This window comes from Coenobita brevimanus, chromosome 90 (genome assembly GCF_032717465.1).
Source record: "Coenobita brevimanus isolate Jiangsu-jjx chromosome 90, ASM3271746v2, whole genome shotgun sequence".
Classification (NCBI taxonomy): domain Eukaryota; kingdom Metazoa; phylum Arthropoda; class Malacostraca; order Decapoda; family Coenobitidae; genus Coenobita; species Coenobita brevimanus.
This window is the reverse complement of record NC_137043.1, coordinates 24,320,797-24,342,575: the sequence shown is the minus strand read 5'-3', so window position 1 is coordinate 24,342,575 and position 21,779 is coordinate 24,320,797. Positions and strand designations below refer to the sequence as shown.

Here is a 21,779-nt window from a genome sequence, read left to right as displayed (position 1 = left end):
GAAAGAACAGTAAACTGATTATGCGTAAAATACTTATACGCCAATACAGAAACGTGGCATAATAATTTTACAGTGTTGCTTAAAAAAAAAGTAGTCACTTTTATTGGCTGTTACCGTATTTCTGGGGTTGGTAATAATGTCACAATTATGATTATAAGATAATATGCAGGAATATAAGCAAAAATATGCCAGTTTCTTAGTAAAAAAAATATATACATTAAACCCTCGTGAGCGGCAACACTCACACACACCCAGTCCAACCTGGTCATCTGTGAGGGATAGAGGAATAGGCCTGTTTGGGGACACCTCTTAAAAAAAACGCGCCAAGACTTTAACCTCCTGGGTGGTGTGGAAATAAAGTCAAATTTACAATGTGTACAGCCGACAGCAGAAGTTCGTCCCTCTTAGCGTGCGTGATACGAGCCTGTTGATCTGGTAACACTGTATGAGATAGAGTTGACAGGTACGCTTTAAATGGCTAATATTAAAGAAATGTGTTCGGAGATAAGAACACATTCCCTAATGATAATATTAATTTGTAGCAGGTGGGATAATGTTATTGTGAAATGTTTGACACTGGTGTATGAAGATTCTTCGTTACGGACACAGACGCATAGGATTATTTGGACTGGACTGATGTTGCCAGCAAGTATTATATGAAATATTATAGAACGATTGCAGTCCTAAAGGTGAGGTTGCAAGAAAACACTAATTACGATGTCAGTTACACACTAAACAAACACAGAAACTGACAGTTCGTGTTTCGCCAGTATGCGGTTTAGTTTTACAAGTTAAATCACTTCCTTTTCCGACCTCTCTCCCCACCCGTCTCTTCTCTTCCTAGTCATGCTCTGCCATCATCCAAGTTTTATCGTTAATGCTGAATACCGTATGTCTGTAGATAAACTGTGGGAAACAATATAAAAGTGTCAAATGAGCTTCATTTCCTCCTCCATCGCTTGAAATGTTATCCATGACTTGAATATAAATGTTAGTAACATGAATAAATCGTCACTGTGGTGGTTAGGAGACATTACTCGTCACATTATATAACATTTATATAACCATCGTTAATACAGTGCTCCAAATACACTCCCTCTCCACCCCCTCGCCGTCTCCTCCCCTCCCCCTTCCACTGTCTCCATCACTTCTCCCCCCTCCCTTCCCCCCCTCTACCAGTACCCCTTGTTTCTCTCCCTCAACACCCCCAACCCTTCCCAACGATTTCATTTAACTGACTCTGCTTCTGTTTACCTCCCTAACTAGATCGGTTCTTCATAATTTGAATACAGTTATTACCATATACAGGACTTTGAGTCTTAATTGTAATGACATTATAAACACAATACTCGTGCATGTTATATTGCCAACTGTATTACACACAAGTAACCAAATTACTTACATAACAATATGTTCATCGTAACTATCAGTGTTCAATACCATCCCTCCCTTGTGGATTCCTTCCCTCCTCGCCTCCTTCCCGCTTTCTGTATCCCTCACTCCTCCCTTCACGTTATAACATATTTATCTGTGTCCCAGCTTGTAATATATGTAATCCCTTCCCTCACCCAAAGTATTCCTGCTTCCATAATCCCCTCCCCCCCCACACATTGTGTTCCGCACTAAAGTGAGACCTATGAGATACGTCTACTTATATATAATTTAAAACAATATGCCATCGACATACTTTGATCTGAACTCCCTCAACGCATGATCTTACAAGGTCAGAGAATGCAGTCAGCAAGATTATCCCTATCATTCCATTCCCATAGCTGCATTGCATGGTTAGAACAAAAGGTAACGGCATGGCTGTCCGTCAGCGCCCTGAACATCTGTTCTGCAACTGCCGATATTATCGATACAGGAGTGACAAGGACTCGGATGGATAGGAAGCGAACCTTTACCATAATTAACCCTTACACCGCGACAATCTCATACTTCCACTTACATCTACCTGCTGTCCGGGCTCATGACAAGCATATTCCGATAAGGGCTTAATCTACTCATCCAGAGGGGTATAATCCCCCTTCATCGTATATTACGATGATTATGGTAGCCAAATGTATGAGGATACAGCTTTTGTGACTATCATCTATTTTGCTATATTTAATCGTAACTGAAGATCTACAAATTATCACCAAGAATACTGACAGTACTTTTAAGGAAATATTTTCTGGATGCGTGTAGATCATACAACATCTATCTATCTATCTATAGCCCGACGCCCTAATCCCGAAAGGGTTGTCGCAGACAAAACACCTCCAAGTCGCTCTGTCACCCACCATTTGACTCCCCTCCCCCCAACTCAACCCCCCCTCCCCCATATATTCCTCTCTACTCCATCCCTCCACCTCATCCTTGGTCTACCCCTCCCTCTCCCTCCCTCCACCTCACCTACATACACCCTCTTAGTCAGTCTTTCATTCTCCATTCTCTCCACATGTCCAAACCACCTCAGTCATACAACATACGCAATGATTATTTTTCATTTTATACTTTCTTTGGTGAAAAGAAGGACGTTTGTGCTTCATATTTTATGTATGTTGGGATTTATAAAGTAAGTGTAAGCAAGATATTAATGGCTAGAGGAGGAGAAATAAAATGATTATTAAACTGAGGCACTGACTGCCGTCCTTTGAACAGTTAATGCCTCTTGACCGCCATTGTCACGGTCATTATAATATTACACATTATTAAAGGATACTATACAAAAACATGACCCAAACATCGTTATGTTGTTCGATTCCCGAGACAAAAATGAAAAAGGGAGAGAAAAAGACATTTGAAATGACAAGGGAGAGAAGTTGGGAAGGGTCAATACAATAACACGGTGGGGAGGGATTCGGAGTGTTGCATGCTAGAAACAAAGGTTACTGGAAATGGGGGCGGAGGGAGGGGGGAGAAGTGATGGAAACAGTGGAAGGGGGAGGGGGGAGAAGTGATGGAAACAGTGGAAGGGGGAGGGGAGGAGACGGCGAGGGGGTGGAGAGGGAGTGTATTTTGGGCACTGTAAGAACGATAGTTAGGTAAGTGTTACATAAATGATGACGAGAAATGACTCCTAACCACCACAGTGACTATTTATTCATGTTACTAACATTTATATTCAAGTCATTGATAACACTTCAAGCGATGGAGGAAAAGAAGCTCATTGACACTTTTATATTATTTCCCACAGTTTACCTACAGACATACGATATTCAACATTAACGATAACACGTGGATGATGGCAGAGCATGACTTGGAAGAGGAGAGACGGGTGGGGAGAGAGGTCGGAAAGGGAAGTGACTTAACTTATAAAACAAAATCGCATACTGGCGAAACACGAACTGGCAGTTTCTGTGTTTGTTTAGTGTGTAACTGACATCGTAATTAGTGTTTTCTTGCAACCTCACCTTTAAGACTGCAATCGTTCTATAATATTTCATATAATACTTGCTGGCAACATCAGTCCAGTCCAAGTAATCCTAGGCGTCTGTGTCCGTAACGAAGAATCTTCATACACCAATGTCAAACATTTCACAATAACTTTATTATCCCACCTGCTGCAAATTAATAGTATCATTAGAGAATGTGTTCTTATCTCCAAACACATTTCTTTAATATTAGCCATTTAAAGCGTACCTGTCAACTCTATCTCATACAGTGTTACCAGATCAACAGGATCGTATCACGCACGCTAAGAGGGACGAACTTCTGCTGTCGGCTGTACATTATAACGTAAACGAAAATAACCAAAATGTATCCTAAAATACCACAGGCGAGAGAGAGAGAGAAAGAGGGGGGGGAGGCAGACCAGGGGCAGTGTTGAGTGCAGCTTAGTGAGAGATGAAGGAAGGGAGGGAAGGAAGGAGGGAGAGAGTGACTGAATGAAAACAAATCATGGCGCCACAACAACGAGGTCATCTGGCGCCATATGTAAAACAATAATATTTTAAAACATAATTCTATATAATAAAAACAAAATAAAGAAATGAAAGCACAAGTTTATAATCACTCATAAAAGAAACAAAATTCCCAAGGGTGACGCACATCTCCCCAAGGAGAGAGAGAGAGAGAGAGAGAGAGAGAGAGAGAGAGAGAGACGGTAGGCAAGGGGCAGTGTTGAGTGTACTGTCAAGCTGAGGGAAAGATGAAGGAAGGGAAGGAAGGAGGGTGAGAATGATTGAATGAAAAGGCGCCGTAACACCGAGGTCATCTGGCGCCATATGTAAAACAATAATATAATAAAAAACAAAATAAAGAAATGAAAGCACAAGTTTATAAGACATAAAAGAAACAAAATTCCCTAGGGTGATGCACATCCCCCCAGGAGAGAGAGAGAGAGAGAGAGGGGGGGGGCATCGCGAGTATGGAAAACGTGGCAACACTGTACAGAGGTTCGTGCCCCACCCAAACCGCCACTTTAGAATGGTACGACCATAGGAACATAAAGTGTGAGTGTGTTTGTGAATAATAAATTGACTGCTCCGCCTCAGAATACCATCGGGAAACAAGCGTGGGTGGAAAGCTCGTATGCACTTGTAATTTATGTTGCTTTCACAGTGGTTTTTGGGGGGGAATATGGATTCCAAACTACTTGAATTCACAGAATAATGTTTGTAGTTGAAATGCGTGGCTTTGACGGACACACATACGGTACTCCGGAATATTCCGGAGAATACCATAGTATCCCCGACAACGAGGCGAACCAGAAGCAGCGGAGTTCGCCCTCAAGAATGCCGACACCCCCACTCGGACCCCACGTGGTAGCCGCCACCAGCCACCACCACTCCGAGCAACAACGACGTATGTCAGCCCGGGCCGTGCGCCCCTGTGACATTCAACCACCACGCCGCCGCCACCGTAGGCGAAAGACACTACCTTCGCGTGGCGGAATCACCGAGTTAGCTAGGGGTGGAGTCAGAAACAACACTCCAGGCAGCGCCCCTCTGGTAGAGACGATCTATGGTCGCTCCCACAGTGAACTGGTAGAGACGATCTATGGTCGCTCCCACAGTGAATTGGTAGAGACGATCTATGGTCGCTCCCACAGTGAATTGGTAGAGACGATCTATGGTCGCTCCCACAACATCCAGGTAGAGACGATCAATGGTTGCTCCCTTAAAACCCCGGTAGAGACGATCAATGGTCGCTCCCACAACATCCAGGTAGAGACGATCAATGGTCGCTCCCTTGGCCCTCCGGTTGAGACGATCAACGGTCGCTCCCTTGGCCCTCCGGTTGAGACGATCAACGGTCGCTCCCACAGTGCTCGGGTAGAGACGATCAACGGTCGCTCCCTTGGCCCTCCGGTTGAGACGATCAACGGTCGCTCCCACAGTGCTCGGGTAGAGACGATCAATGGTCGCTCCCCCAAAATCCAGGTAGAGACGATCAATGGTCGCTCCCCCAAAGCTCAGGTAGAGACGATCAATGGTCGCTCCCTTAGCCCTCCGGTCGAGACGATCAATGGTCGCTCCCCCAAAGCTCAGGTAGAGACGATCAATGGTCGCTCCTCCAAAACCCAAGTAGAGACGATCAATGGTCGCTCCCTTGGCCCTCCGGTTGAGACGATCAATGGTCGCTCCCACAGTGCTCGGGTAGAGACGATCAATGGTCGCTCCCCCAAAATCCAGGTAGAGACGATCAATGGTCGCTCCCCCAAAGCTCAGGTAGAGACGATCAACGGTCGCTCCCTCAGCACTCCGGTCGAGACGATCAATGGTCGCTCCCACAATATTCGGGTAGAGACGATCAATGGTCGCTCCCCCAGTGTCCAGGTAGAGACGATCGATGGTCGCTCCCAGGGTGTAGTGAGGAGAGGGACATCTCCACAACCGGAGGCTGAACTTCAGGGGTCTCGCTCCAGAATATCCCGGAGAGACCTCCCTGTTTCCCCCGGCCTCTGTTCCCTACGCGTGGCCTTCGAGCAGACACACCTGTCGGGCCCCCGTGACAGCCGCTGCCGCAGCCCTCCCCTGACGGCGCCCCTGGTCGTGGGAGACCGCAGTCTGTCGCCTCTTCCGGCCCGCCCTAGGACACCCAGGCGAGACCTCACCACGCCCCCGCGACGCCGGGACCTGACCCAGAGGTTCCTAGACCTCTTCGGCCCCAGTCCTACGGACCTTACGCCGGAGCCCAGTCCGGAAACCCCCGGACGCGAGAGGACGCCCTCGCGAGCCGCCCCGTGCCCTCCCGGCTCGCCCCGCCCTGACGACGCCCTCAGTCCGACCGGATCACCGATGACGTGTCCTTATTTCTCTCCATGAGGAAATACGAGTGACCCTGTAACAATCGTGAAGTAGGTTAAGTGTGACTCCCTTTCTCTTAGAATAAGTATTGTGCAGTGACTTTATGTAATCTCCATTGGGGTAAATCAGAACACAATATCCAGTTGAAGGACGAGAATGTGGGTTGAGACCTAAAGTGAAAATACGTGCGAGTGTCACCCCGAATCTTTCTAAAGACATATCTCTAGAACCCGAAGAAAGACTAAAACATTATTGGAGTTCTATTGGCTAGTCTCTAAGTAATATGGTGGAATAGTACTTACGAGTATTCCGACTTTGTTACGCGTTGTGAAGCGAGAGTCTACATATCATACCTAGAAAATGTGTAATGAATAAGTTTGTGCCTACAGAAACCTATTTCCATCAAAATATCAAGGAAGGCGAGTATTAACGATATTCCCCTCCTCCGCACGCTATTCCTAAAGACTCTCTCCATTCCTCGCTCCCGCTCTTAAAGCCAAAGTAAGAATCAGTTATATGTCAAAGAATCTTCGCCAACAGAAAACACCTAAACTCCCTTGCTAATATCGGGCATCCTTCAGTATTACCATAACTGTCTCCTCGCCGTTTTAAGTCACTCTCCGTGTCTCCCCTACCTTCTCCTGGCGGATCACAAACTCCCCCCCCCTCCTCACGCGCTCTGCGCGCACCTGTATTTACTGCACTCCTAGTACTAAGGTTTGTTGTATTGTCATTAGTATCTAGAAAGCAAGTATCCTGCGAGATACACAATATTTTAGATAAGGTTTTTGTATTGCTCTATATTGTGTTGTAATGTCTGCTGAAGTGTCCTGTGTCTGACTGTGGTAATATACGTGTATGGTGTTGCCGAAGGTTTTTATGTCCTACCTCTCTTTATTGCACTAGCTCCGGTCTCGAAAGAGGACCCCGCTCCACGTTGGGTAAAATAGGTACAAGAAGTCGAGCCTAATTCTACCCAGCATTACAGTAGTTATAATATCAGGTTGTGGTATTGGGAAGTGTAAAGTGGAGACTTCGTTACTCAATTTCAGAAGTCTCCACAAGTCCTTCGGTAGTCGACAAAGGCTCAACAAACATCGCAGGAGAATGCTGAAGGTATGTGCCATATGCTTATACAATTATAATATTCTAGGACTAATAACAGATTTTTGGCAAATACCGTATTTTTAAAAAGTCAGTCGGAGCGAGATTATCCCCGCGGGATGCGCACAGCACACTTTCGACATCCCCGTGGTTAAGGGGTTAAACATTTACAAACGTGAAGAAATGGTTATATAATGAAGTATTTTCCTAAAATACTTGTGCTTGGGAGTAAGTGGTTCAATACTGGACTGATGGAATGGACTCAGGGAGTGCTAACGGTCCTTGGGTTAGGGGGCGCAATACTTTCCTTGCCCCAGGCACTGGCAACCCATGCTACGCCACTGCTTTTAGGAGATAAAGAAGGAGTTGGGAGACCTTCGTGTATTCCACCAATTACTTTATTTATTTATTTATTTTTTTAATGCTAGGAAGAAAGAATTAAAAGCTAAAACACAACCAAATTGGTATTTAAAAAAAAAAAAAAAAAAGGCAAGATAAACATAGAGCCAGTCAAGATCCATTCACTTTGAGATACTGTACCTGGACACACTGCATTTAAATGACTGGAGGTCATAGGAAATATATAATACAGGTAGAGGAGTACAGTTCCAGACTTGACCTGTTGCATGCCTGAAGGACTAGGAGTAATGGTTAATTCTTGCATTAGAGAGCTGGACAGAAAAGGGATAAGAGTTTGCTGCTAGAAGGGTGCTACATGCCTGCCACAGTGGTGGAGGGATGCAAGCGTACAGTTCAGAGGAGCAGTGACCACAGAAGTAAAGATCGAAAAGAGATAAAGACGCAACACAGCCACGAAGAGACAAAGGTTGAAGGGAGCCAGTAAGTGGAAGGATGTTAATGATGTTTAGCCTTTGACTCCACCCTGTTAAGAAGAGCTGTATGTGGAAAGCCTCCCCACACGAGAGTTGTACGCAACACAGAGGCAAATAAAACCCCTCTATAAAATTATCAACTGTATAGGGGTACAGAAGGCACAGAGCCATCTTAGCAAATATCTCTTGGAAGCAGATTTTACAAGAGGTAATATGATCTTTCCAGGATAAATCCTGAGAGAATGAAACTCCAATTATGTCCAAAGATAATGCAGGATTGGGTGGAATATTGTAAAAAATTAGAGGATACTCCTGTGCAAGATTTTGATGGGTCAAAAGATGTAAGAATTGAATTTTTGAAGCATTAAAAACAACAAGATTACTTTTACCCCAATCAGAGATATAGGCCAAGTCAGACATTAGGTGTGCCATACCATCATCCCTTGTTTGTTAATGTAACTGCCGAGATGGATGCTGCATGATGCCAACGGAAAGGTGAAGGGTGGAGTCATCAGCGTATGAGTGGATAGGGTTAGATGTACAGCTTAGGTCACTGACGAATAGAAGGAAGAGAGATGGTGACAGAACTGAGCCCTGAGGAACACCAATACTGATAGCTCTATAAGAACAGTGGCTGTCTACAACAGCAGCATCAGAACGACCAGAAAGGAAGCTAGAAATGAAGGCAAAGATAGAAGGATACAAACCATAAGAGGGCAGTTTGGAAATTGAAGTTTTATGCCAGACTTGACTGAAAGCCTTTGAGATATTAAGCACAATGGCAAATGTCTCACGAGTCATGAAAGAAGGATGACCAAGAGTCTAAAATCAAGGCGAGATCACCAGTGGAGCGTCCCAGGTGGAACCCATACTGACGAACAGAAAGAAGGTTGTGAGGGTAAAGGTGCCTTAATTTTTGTTTGTTTGTTTGTTAACATTTTCGCAATCCGACCCCTCTGCAGCCAGCAGACCCACTCCCCTCCGCTCTCCCTCGCCACAAATCTGATAGCTGAAAATCCGAACACTCAAGTTTTTTTTTTTTTCTGATCATTTTTTCATCCCAAAATACAGTACAATATCTGGATTAGCGGGTTTGTTTCTTTACCATTAGAAAGCTGAGACTTTGTGGAATAAGGTAAAAGAAAAAAGAATGTTATACAGAATAAAGTAAAACAGTTATGACGAGTATAAGTTAAAAGAGCGCATAAGAATGTTTATACCACTTTTTTTTTGCGCTTTTTGGTCATGTTTCCGAGTTTTCCCATGAATGAAAATAGTACTGCCAAACTGGAAAATCAATCAGGCTAATATCACACCAAATTTCAGGATGCTAAATGCAATTCCTGATTTATGGTGAATATTTCTCTGTTTGGATGCAGATCTGCATCCAAAGAGCGGACTGGACACTTTCAGGCTGGATGGGGCTCCGCATCCAAAGACCACAAAAATGGTAAGAATAGATTCAAAAACTTCAGAAATACAGAATGTTAAAGCACTTGGGCAATAGTTAGAGGGCTGGGAATGGTCATCCCACTTTGGGACAGGCTGAAAGAGAGCAAACTTCCAGCAAGAAGGAAAGGTACAAGTTGACAGAAAAGGCAAAAGAGTTCACCTAGGCAGGGTGTACATACACTTGCACAGTTCTTGAGGACAACAGGAAGGACACCACCGGGCCCATATATCCTGCACCTTGTTAGTATTGAGATCAGTGATGGTAGAAAATACATCAACTTATGAAACTTTAATGTCAGCCATTAGGAAGTCAGAGTGAGGCACAGATGAAGGAACAGCTCTAAGGTGGAATTAGAGAAGAAAGTCTGTGTGAAGAGTTCTGCTTTACCAGTAAAAGAAACAGACAGAGCCATCAGTGTGGAGAACAGGAAGGAAGGATGATGAATGAAAGTTCTTTAAAAGATTTTTGGCAAGACACCAGAAGGAGCAGGAAGATTCTGAGTCAGAGAGTTCAGAGCATTTAGCCATCATCATCACCTAAGCTGTACATCTAACCCTATCCACTCATACACTGATGACTCCATCCTTCACCTTTCCATTCGATTCCCGCAACGTCCATCTCAGCAGTTACTTCAACAAACAAGGGATGAGGCTATGGCACACCTAATGTCTGACTTGGCTCATATCTCTAACTAGGGGTAAAAATAATCTTGTTGTTTTTAATGCATCAAAGACTCAGTTTTTGCACCTATCAACCCAACAAAATCTTCCACAGGTATACCCACAAATGTTTGATAATATTCAGCTTAATCCTGCATCATCCTTGAACATGCTTGGGGTTTCATTTACTCGGGACTTGTCTTGGAAAGATCATATTACATCTCTTGTAAAATCTGCTTCCAAGAGATTGGGTGTGCTAAGCCGACTCCGTTCCTTCTTTACCCCTGCACAATTGTTGACTCTATACAGGGGTTTTATCCGCCCCTGTGTAGAGTACAACTCTCATGTGTGGGGAGGCTCCCCACATACAGCTCTTCTCAACAGGGTGGAGTCAAAGGCTTTTCGCCTCATTAACTCTCCTCCTCTTACTGACTCCCTTCAACCTTTGTCTCTTCGCCACACTGTTGCATCTTTCTCTCTTTTCTATCGCTATTTCAATGGTCACTGCTCCTCTGAACTGTCTGCATGCATTCCTCCACCCCTACGACGGGCGCATAGCACCCGTCTAGCAGCAAACTCTCATCCCTTTTTTGTCCAACTCTCTAATGCAAGAGTTAACCGTTACTCCCAGTCCTTCATTTATGCAACAGGTCAACTCTGGAACTGTCTCCCTCTGTCTGTATTTCCTACTTCCTATGATCTCCAGTTTTTCAAACGCAGTGTGTCCAGGCATCTGGAAATGATCGGATCTTGAATTTGGCCCTCTCTTATATTTTGTTTTTCTCTTGGAAGGAATAGTTTTGCAGGCTCGTTGCCTTTGGTTCCTTCTTCCTCACATTAAAAAAAATAAATAAATAAAAAAAAAAATAATAAAAAAAAAAAAAAAAAAAAATCATCATCTGGACCTCCTTTCCCAACCTAGGGCAGGGTGAGGAGTAGCAATGTCCAGACAACCCAAATTTGCCCAATCCAATGGACCACACTTCCAATCACTCATCATTCGAGTCCCCGGAATCCTAGCTCAATCTGAAACACCAAAAACATTCACCACGTTCTATAGCTTCACATAAACATATCCGATACAGTCAATCCAGACACTGTCACATTAAAAAGGGATGCCAAATCCCTGAACATGCGCTTCTCCTCACAATATTCATCCAGCCAGCTCGATCTCTTGTCAGTTCCCTAGCCTCACCGACTTCCATACATCTCTTCCTCACACTCTCATCCACCATATCCCTCCACCTCCTCCCTGGTTTATCTTGCCTCCTCCCTCCTTCAGATTCACTCAGATATACCTTTTTCACCACTCTATTGTTATCCATTCTCTCTACATGACCATATCATCTCAGTACACTCTCTTTGACTCTAGTGTCCACAGACTTCCTCACTCCACATCTTTCACGAATCACATTACTGTATTTCATATCCTATCCACTCTCTGTACGCCACACACATTCTTAGGTAGTCCCACCTCCACTGCTCTCACTCTTGCCTTTTCATTTTCATGCCACACCACAGTCTCACATCCATATGTTAAAGTTGGCACTAACACTCTTCATGTAAGCCTCATGCAGCTGCAACACTCAAGCTTCTGTCTCTTATCAAGGTCTTCATTGCACCAGCTACTTTTCTTCCTTGTGTCACTCTACTTTCCACATCTGCACATTTTCGTCTCTTTTCTATCAATGTACTCAGGTATTTGAACTCTCTCACCAATTCCAGTCTCTCTCCACTCACTGTAACATTGCACTGGGAGTCACCTTCTCTCTTAATAACTATCACATTACTCTTTTCTACATTTACTCTTAAGGCACGATGCTCACACAAATCAGTAAAACTCTGCACTTGTCTATCATGTTCTCGTCCGGTATTTGCAAGAAGTACTGCGTCATCAGCATACAACAAATTTGAGATATTCCATCCATCACCAATCATTACCAATGCCATCCCCCTCTCCATTACTCATGTTTTTACTTCTCTAATCACCTCATCGATATGTATATTGAACAACCATGGGGACATCACACAACCTCGTCACAAGCCCACAATGACTGTGGACCATTCACTTAGATGCCCATTAACCCTTACACATGCATCACTACCATCCTTTAGTACAAAAGAAATTACTATTAGCAGAGCAAACAACAGATTTAGCACAATTCCGGGCAGAAACATACGAGATGAGATTCAGTGGTGGATTGGCTCCAGTACCTTTAGTAGGGCTTCTCCTTGTTGTGAAAAGCATTAGAACAAGCATGATTAAGCCAAGGATTCTTTTGCATCAGTCACAGGATTAGAGAAAGAAATGTATGCTTCCATGCCTGAGAGAATAACCTCCATAATGCACGAGGCACACCCAGATGGCTCTCGGTCATGGAAGCAATAATCATTTCAGGGAAAGTCAAAGAAGTTCTGCCTGAAGGCCATCCAATCAGCAGCTCCAAAGTGCCCTAGCCACAGTGTCTTGGGTCCACAGGTCTTACTAGAGCGATAAGACAGGTTAAGATGGTTGTGATCAAAGAAGCCCAATGGAGTGAAAAGATTAACACATAAGCAGAAGGATTAACTGTAAGGAAAAGGTCAAGTATGTTGGAACATTCCCCAAGGCGGTCAGGGATATGGGGAGGGTGCTGCATAAGCTGCTCTAAGTCATTAAGGATAGAACAGATGCAAGCTTGATCACCAAGTGGATCAGAGAAAGGAGAAGAGAGCCAAAGGTGGTGATAGTGAACACTGAAATTGCCTAGAATGGAGACTCCAGAGAATGAAGAAACTGGTAGGATGTGTTCCATCTTAGACGTAAGAAAGTCAAAAGAATTTTTCAGTCAGTAGAATTATGGGATAAATGCACAGCACAGAAAGCTACATTTTGTCAGAGAATGGCACAATAGCTGAAGCCAGAGAGTAGAGAATTCACAAGATTCAAGTTTAGGAACACAAGAGCATGAAATGTTGTGTACATATATGCAATAGCCACCTTTGGCTTTGAAGTGAGTACAGAGAAAGTAGGAGAATACAGAGAAGGGTCTGCTATCAGTCACCTATGTCTGTGTACAAGATACCTCTGAAAATGGTCAGATTTCAATGAACTAAGGTGGACAGTGGGTTATGAAAGAGTTCATTAGATTCTGAGGTGGATCCAATCTGAATGTAAGAAATAATACATTTTAGGTGTTGGCAGAAGTATGCACTTTCTGAAACTGTGCAACAGGGCAGATTAAGACCACAGAATGAAATGACTATGTCAGACTGTAAATGTATTCAGCTGGTGGGAAAGAGGAACTATAACAGTAAACCCAACTTTCAAAGACACTGGTGGAGGTATGTGCTCTCAATGTTTTCTTATTACTCTTGTTGTTGTTCCTTAACCCTGGTCCACCCAACTAAGCAGACCCCATCAACCAAAGATGTATCCACCACTCTGGGGTTATCCCACAGGTTCCCTACACTGTTGATGTTGTGTCTGTATCACAGTATAGCATAGGCTGTTCAGTGCTCTGTTGTGTGTTATGTTGTATGGGCCTATTCTACCAGCAGTACATGTCATATGTGGTTCCACTGAACTCATATCTAGGCTGATAATTTAACAGCGCTGAGCAATGCCCTGAGCCAAGCCTAATAAAGTGAACTTTTGTATAACCAGACAGTGGAGTAGGTCACACTGGTGCCACTGTGAGGTGTCCCTCTCTAGTACTGTCATAACTCTAATTTTAATTAGTAGTAGTAGTAGTTGTTCCCTAGGCAGTCTGGCCGAACAACCCCGAATCACTTAGGAAGGCCATGGCCGAGACCGGGCTTTCCCACAGAGCTCTCAAAGAGTGTATGTTGTGTTGTTGGAGTAAGTGATTGTGTGCAATGCAGTCTTCCATAATGTGCTTAATAATATGGGGTGCTGTGCTGCATCCTGGACAGGCATCAGTGACTGAGTCATCCAGCCTCTTCTGGTAGCTTAAGAGGGCTGGATGGTGCCCACATCTCAGCCTGGCCAGGTGGACCCTGTCCTCACGAGGGAGACAGGGTTCAGAAGGGTGGATGTCAGGAGGCCATGCATGCAGCTGTGTTAGTCTTTAAGTGACTGAATGGAGCGGCGAGTGAACTGGGTGTGGATATGCTTCTGGAAGCTGGTCTGAGGTGGGCGAGAGGGGAGAGATGACAGTATTTGTGTATTGCACCGTGTGCCGGGTGTTGTTTTGATGTTCCTTGGTGTGGGTGGATGTGCTGCCATGTAATATAGTGGATGTTGTGGGTTTGTGGAGACTGCAGCAAGAAACTGGGTGCCTCTCATGACTAGGTGATCCTTGACTTTGAGGACTTTGGTTTCTTGATGTAGGTGGTCTGTGGGTGTAGCAGCTGTGCAGCCTGTGATTATTTTTAGGGCCTTGTTCTGTATGGTCTGCAGAGTGTTGTAGTGTGCTTTGGTCAGGTTAGAAGCCCAGGCAGGGCTTGCATAATTCATCAATGAACATATGTATTGTTTGTATACTGTGATGGTGGTTTCTTTGTTGTGTCCAAATGTTGTATGGGCAAGTGACCTCAAAGCACTGAGTCTTGGTGTTATTTTATTTTTAATGTTTGTAATGTGTTGTTTAAATGACACTGATGTATTGTATGTTACACCAAGGATTTTGTGTGTGTGTGTGTGGTAGGGGAGTGTTGTTTATGGTGAGGTGTGGGATGTGACTGTGTTCTGCTGTCCAGTTTGTGAGAAGGGTCACTGTAGATTTGGCTGGGGCTATTTTGGGCCCGTTTGTGGTGAACCATTCATGTAGTGTGTTGAGGTAAGGTTGAATGATGTGTGTAGCTGTGTCTGCGTTTTGGTGCGTATATGCAACTGTTATATCTGCATAGGAAGCTATGTGTATCTGTGGTGTGTGGGGTGCGGGTATGTCGTGCATGTATAGGTTAAAGAGTGTAGGGGACAAAACAGATCCTTGGGGGACGCCGTTTGTGAAGTTTCTGATATAGAACACTGACTAGCAAATGTTACGTGTGCACATCTGCCTGCTAAGTAGTTTGCCAGCCATCTTTTTGTGTTATTGTGCATGTTTGTGTTCAGTATTTTGTTTGTGAGGTTGTGGTGTGGGATGGCATCAAAAGCTTTGCTAATGTCTAGTGTGATTAGGAATGTTCTGTGTGGTGGCCTAGCTAAATTCATCCCATCGAAAACTCTCTGTGTAAGGTCTGTACGAAGGGTGTTTGTGGAGTGTAGTGGCCTAAACCCATGTTGTGACTGGGCTAGGGGAATGTGAGGTGTGACTAGTTGTAGTACCAGTCATTCAGTGACTTCAGAGGGGGTGCAGAGGAGTGTGATGGGTCGGTGTGAGGAGGATAACGTGGAGTCTTTGTTGGGTTTAGGGATAGTGATAATGATGCAATGCTTCCAGATGCTGCGTATTATGTTGTGTGAGTAGCTGTAGTTTGATATGTTGGTGAGTGCTTGTATGCCTTGTGGTCCAAGGTGTTTAAGGTGAATGTTGCTTATGTTGTCTGGTCCAGAGGCAGATAAGTGCTTGAGGTTGTTAATGATGTGCTTCATCTGGTTATAAGTGAAAGGAGCGTAGTCTGGGTCTGTGGGATACGTCGGTCTTCGGGATGGGGGTTTAGATGGCTGACTTGTGAAAAGTGATTGATGAGAGTGTTTGCTTGTTTGTTTGAGGGTATGGTGTCTGTTGTTGTGATGGCAGCGTGTGATTGTGTGGTGTTGCTGTTGGAAAGTGTGATGCTGTTTAGTGTTTTGTAGAGTTTGCTGGTGTATGTTTTGTGGTCAAGTGTTTGGAGGTAATTTTTCCAGGATAGTGTTTGCTGTTCTGATATTTTATTGTTTATTTGAGTGCTGAGTTCTTGCATTTGTTGTACAGCATCTTGTGTATGGGGTTGGCAGGATTCAGAAGCAGATGGAAAATGGAAAAACTGAAGGACTATGAACTGAATGTCCAGTAAAATACTCCACACATCGATTCATTTGTTATTAAAGTTTTCAGAATTATCAGCTCCACCACACAGGCATAAATTTCACATAATGTGCTTCAAGGAGTTATATAATTTCAGTCAGAATGGCCCTTCTGCAAGTGAATAAAATTATCTAGCTTCAGCCAAAGTATTATAAAAAAAAGTAGTATGTCCTCAAAATGATGGGATTAATAAGAATTGCTTGTAACTCCATAATCATGTGGCTCTGGACTATATAAAACAGTTTTACAATAATTTAAGGTAATAAGGAAAGTTAGAGAAAATTTTTTCACTAAACAATTATCATATTTCTTATCATGCTTCACTAGACTAACAAAATGACAGAGAATATACAGTAATCCCTTGTTTATCGCACATAACTGTTACCGAACATGGTGCATGATAATAAAAGCACAGAACCTATAGGATTTATCCTAAATGATACCAGGCATCCCAAGTGCACAGCCAAAATCTGAGACAATTTAGACCCACTAGATACACATGCTGTTTAAGTATCAAAAACACACACAGGCATCATTTAGTTAATAGACAGCGATGAAAAGGCCACAGTAAGGAAGAAACATGTACCACAGAGAGACCTGCGAAGCGTTTGAGGTATGGGGTTTCAAGTCTAGAGGGTGGAGAGTTGGTGGTTCACATGAGATTAGCTCCTCGAGTAAGAACTCATCTTTGAATCCCTTACAGCCATCAGAAACCACACACACTAAACCATCACTGTCAGTAGAAACCAGCTCAGGTGTTCAATAATGATGTTTTTGAGCTGGAAAATGGCCTATCTGCAAATTTTCATCTCACAGTGATAACAAAAACTGCCATAACCAAAATCACTATATCAATAGTTAGCCGGTCTGACAGGGGTATCAAATTTGACACTCAAGTTTTAAATGAACATACTGAGAGCTATGTTTCAGTTAAGTTTTTCTTCTTGTTAAAGATGCCTCCCATATGCAGTATCAGTACTTACTGGTATGTTCCCTAGGGATGGAATTTAACTTAGCCCAATTTTTTTTTCTCTCTCAATATCTCCATATCAATTAAGAAGCACCTAATGTTATAAAAAAAATATATATATATATACAGTATATATATCAACCTGCAAAAAAACAGATCTTATTGCATTTCTATGTACAATACACTAAAGCTCCTAGCAAATACAATGATTTGTGACAGGCATTTCAGAGCTATTAAGCTAAAGGCTTCCATTAAAAAAAAAAAAAAAAAGTCTTACCTGTACAACCCTGATGGTGTAGACTGAGTGAGATCGAGAGGATTCACAGTTGAGGCGAGTGTAGGCAATCTTACGTCGCTTTTGGCCTCGATACAGTACCTGGTAACGAAATATAAACTTTAAACCACCAGTGAATGATTATATCTATAACTAGCAGGGCTACCCGGCAATGCCCGGGCCAAAAAGGCGAACACTCTAATCCTATTTGTTCTAGTTCAATCTTTCCTTCTACCCCAGAAAGACCATGTACCTCTTAAGCTTTTGAAGAGGGATTATGAAAGGTCCAGGAACTTTATATTTCAGCTTTTGCAGACTAACTCACAGTATTTGTGCGCACTTGTTTACTATTACAAGTGATCTCAAATGACCTCCGACCAGTGACCTCTCATGACCTTGGAGGTCAACCTCACATAGCCTATGTCTAAACTGGAGGTCATGTGAGTCTCCATGCCAAAAATTGGGCTGCTGGGTCCAGTCGTTCGAGCGTGTATTACCGGTAACCTTAAATGACCGCCGACTGGTGACCTCTAATGACCTCCAAGGTCAACCTCACAAAACCTAAGTCCAAACTGGAGGTCACGTGAGTCTCCATTCCAAAAATTGGGCTGCAGGTGTACCCCGCGTTAAAAAAGGCAAACACTTTACCGGTGACCTCAAATGACCCAATCTGAATTTTGACCCCAAAAAAACTATCCTTGGGTCACCCTGATTCAGAATATATATGGGTCTGGGGGTCTTTGTCCCTTGGTTTAGGTGTGATTGAAGGACAACCCAACAAACAAACACGGCTGTTTTATATATACAGAACAGGCAAACCTCGATTTACAATACCCCTAGATGCAATACCCCGGAATAGTGATGGGGTAAGAAATACCACCCTACTCTGCCTATCGTAAGCTTACCCCTGGTTTTGCGATGGGTTTTTATTTTATTTTTTTACCGATCTTGATGATGTTTTAGACTTAAATTTTGTGTTTAAGTTGATTTATAAACTGTTTTTAGACTTAGATTAATGTGTTTTAGTCACTGGTGGAGTGAACACTGTCAGCTGGGGTACAGATTCTCGCCCATCAGACAAGGTACAAAACAGCGTGGTCAACTGGGAGACTCAACAAAGAATATTTTGTGTTTGACCACTGAACTGTCATCTAACCTATCAAGGAATACGTTATAATTATTTTAAATAAATATTAATAATTATGAAAACCTTAGAGAGTAAATATTTCAAGCTCTGATGAAAACTATGACATCGATAAATCATGTGTTTACATTCAGGCTGTTCAAGGAAAAATGCTTTGAAAATACAAAGGAATTTCTAAATAAATGTTGGAAAAGAAAAGGATAAAATAAAGGAGCTCAGCAACCAGAACAGTTGCTAAAACAACATAAAAAGAGGCCCTTGAAAAGGCTATCCAGATTGCATCATCAATCGATAAATCATGTGTTTACATTAGGGTTGTTCAAGGGAAAACACTTTGAAGATACAAAGGAATTTCTAAATAAATGTTGGAAAATAAGAATGAAGAAAATGAAGGAGCTCAGCAACCAGAACAGAAACTTCAAGGGCATAAAGTGGGGCCTTTGAACAGGCTATCCCGACTGCACCTTCGATTGATAAATCATGTGTTTACATTCTGGCTGTTCAAGGGAAAACACTTTGAAAATACAAAAGAATTTCTGAATACAGCAAACCCTTCATATAACGAACACTTTTATAGTGAACTTCGGATGTAACGACCCACCATTTCCAGAGCAAACTTCCGCCGGATATAACGACCTTTGGTTGGTGTATGTGGTGGAAGATCGCGACCCAAAATTCCCTGGTATGGTAAGTGTACTGTAACAGTACTACATTACATTATAGGCATTGTATTTATATGTACAACTTCATACGGGATGGTATTTACTGTACGTGTGCTGTATAACTACATAAACCACTGAATTTTCCATGTGAAACTTCATAGAGTAAGTTGTAGTTGCACACATAGGACTGAACGACTCCACGGATATAGCAACCTTTGGTCGGTAATCCCTCAGTTAATAATGACCATCGGATATAGCGAACTTTAGGATATAACGACCCACCCCTCCCCTCAATTAATTTGTTATGTCGAGGGTTTACTGTAAATGTTGGAAAATAAGACAGAAGAAAATAAAGGAGCTCAGCATCCAGAACAGTTACAGAAATGATGTAAAGAGGGGCTGTTGAAAAGGCTATCCTGACTGCATCATCGATTGCATTCCCCGTCAAGAGAATTCCCTGTCAAAACATCGATTCTCCATCAAAACAATTCACACCTTGGACAATTTTGCATCATTCATACATTATTATCATGCATAACAAATGTTTATTTAATTGTCCCGGGGACCATCTGATGGTGGGACTGCATACAATAGTGCTGCTCCTTCTCTACCTAGTGTGAATACGAGTCGGACCACAGGAGTGTATATGAGTGAGGTGAAGGGGGAGACCAAGGATGAGATGGAGGGATAGAGTGGAGAGATACATGAGAAAGAGGTGTGTGAGTCAGAGGGAGGGTTGCCATATGGTAGAGGACAGGGTGAGGTGAAGGCAAGTTGTCTGTGACCATCCTGTATGGAATTAAGCCATCTGGCAATAAATAGAGAGACAGGAAAGGAGAGAAGAACCAGTACTGGAAGAGATACTAAAGGCAGACAACCTGGAGAAAATATAAAATTTGCTGAAACATATAGGTTATAACTGGGGCAAACGGAAGAGAACTTGAGTGTGGAAGTACAGGAAGAGAAAGACAAAGAGGAAGTACAGAAGGTCATGAAGAAGGGTATGTCATATATAAAATAAAAAGGGAAGTGTTGGACAACTTCACACAACAAATCCCCGAGCTGGACCTTATTAGATCATATAGCCCTGCTAGGGTGACAGGAGAGCGCTATCTCTCTCTGCACAGCAGCCATCAGGTGGGGCGCGAACGCGCAACCTCACGATTAAAGGCCAGACACCCTATGACTGAGCTACTGCGTTCCCCCAAAGGGTATGTCATTTGCAGCTGAAAACTATGTGCTAAGAAAATTGTGAAAAAAGAAGCTAAGATGAAAGATAATGTACATCTTAACAGTTTATAGGGGCAGCCCTGGAAGAAAAAAACGAGGCATGGAAGATGCTTTAATGAAGTCTACCTAGAGAAGTGAGAGAGAAGTATGCAGGCATACAAGATTAAAACAAGAGTAAAATGGATAATATATTGGAATATGATAGATGCAAAAAATTTTGCAGCAAATCATTTAGCCTAAATCATCATCATCCGGACCTCCTTTCCCACCCTAGGGCTGTAATAAATAAATATGTGAGCAATAAAAAGAGGGAAGTAAATCACCTCTAAAGCATCCTCTGGACTCTTAACTTCAACCTCTGTACAGGAGTGGACATACATGTTGTGTTGTGCATCCTCACGGATGATCTTGGTCTGCAAGCCCCTGTTGAGACAATCAAATTAATCTTGTACTGAACAATAACTATGGAAAATTTTACCTGCACATCCAAATTGTTTATGTACTGAACAACAGCCTTTCAAATTTTATCTATACAACCTAATTACTGAACAATCACCATGGAAATTTCATTTTGACAACCTAACTGATCTTCTACTGAACAATCACCAAGGAAATTTATCGTGACAGCCTAATTAATCTTGTACTGAAAAAATTACCTTGGAAATTTTATAATATCCTAATAAATCTTGTACTGAACAATCATCATGGTAATTTTATCTAAGTACAACATATTCACAACAAATTTAAGGTCATCTAATAAGAAAAATTCATTGTGGAGTAAAATACACTGTAGATGTTGACAAGTTTGATGAAGCCAAGATTTTACAGCTACAGAAGAAAATGTTAGTTCTTGCTGCCAATAGTGAAAAATCTGTTATCATCATCCTGACCCAATATCCCCATATAATTAAATGTGTAGGATCCTGACAGGAGAAAAAGAAGATAGTCTATCTATCTATCTATTGCCAGACGCCTCAATCCCGTTTGGGGTGGCCACAAACAAATCACCTCCACGTCGCCCTGTCCCCCGCCATTTCACTGCCCCGATCCCAACTCACACCCCCCCTCTCTCATATACCTCTCCACCCCATCCCTCCATCTCATCCTTGGCCTCCCCCTCCCTCTTCCCCCCTCCACCTCACTCACATACACTCTCTATGTCAGTCTTTCACCCTTCATCCTCTCCACATGGCCAAACCACCTCAGTGTATTCCTCCTAACGCTTCCTATCACATCCACATCCACACCACAACGCTCCTTTAT

The 21,779-nt window shown here is 43.0% G+C and overlaps 1 protein-coding gene across 1 annotated transcript in view; it reads right to left on the bottom strand.

Annotated features, from left to right (window-relative positions):
* Nucleotides 1-21,779, bottom strand: part of pav (kinesin family member pavarotti) — a 170,702-nt gene that overhangs the window by 89,027 nt on the left and 59,896 nt on the right. Inside the window, exons 7-8 of the mRNA XM_080281640.1 lie at nucleotides 20,840-20,939; nucleotides 17,484-17,582 (exon numbers count right to left, since the gene is read on the bottom strand). Coding sequence (XP_080137766.1) covers nucleotides 17,484-17,582; nucleotides 20,840-20,939 — 199 coding nt within the window. The remainder of the gene's footprint in view (nucleotides 1-17,483; nucleotides 17,583-20,839; nucleotides 20,940-21,779) is intronic.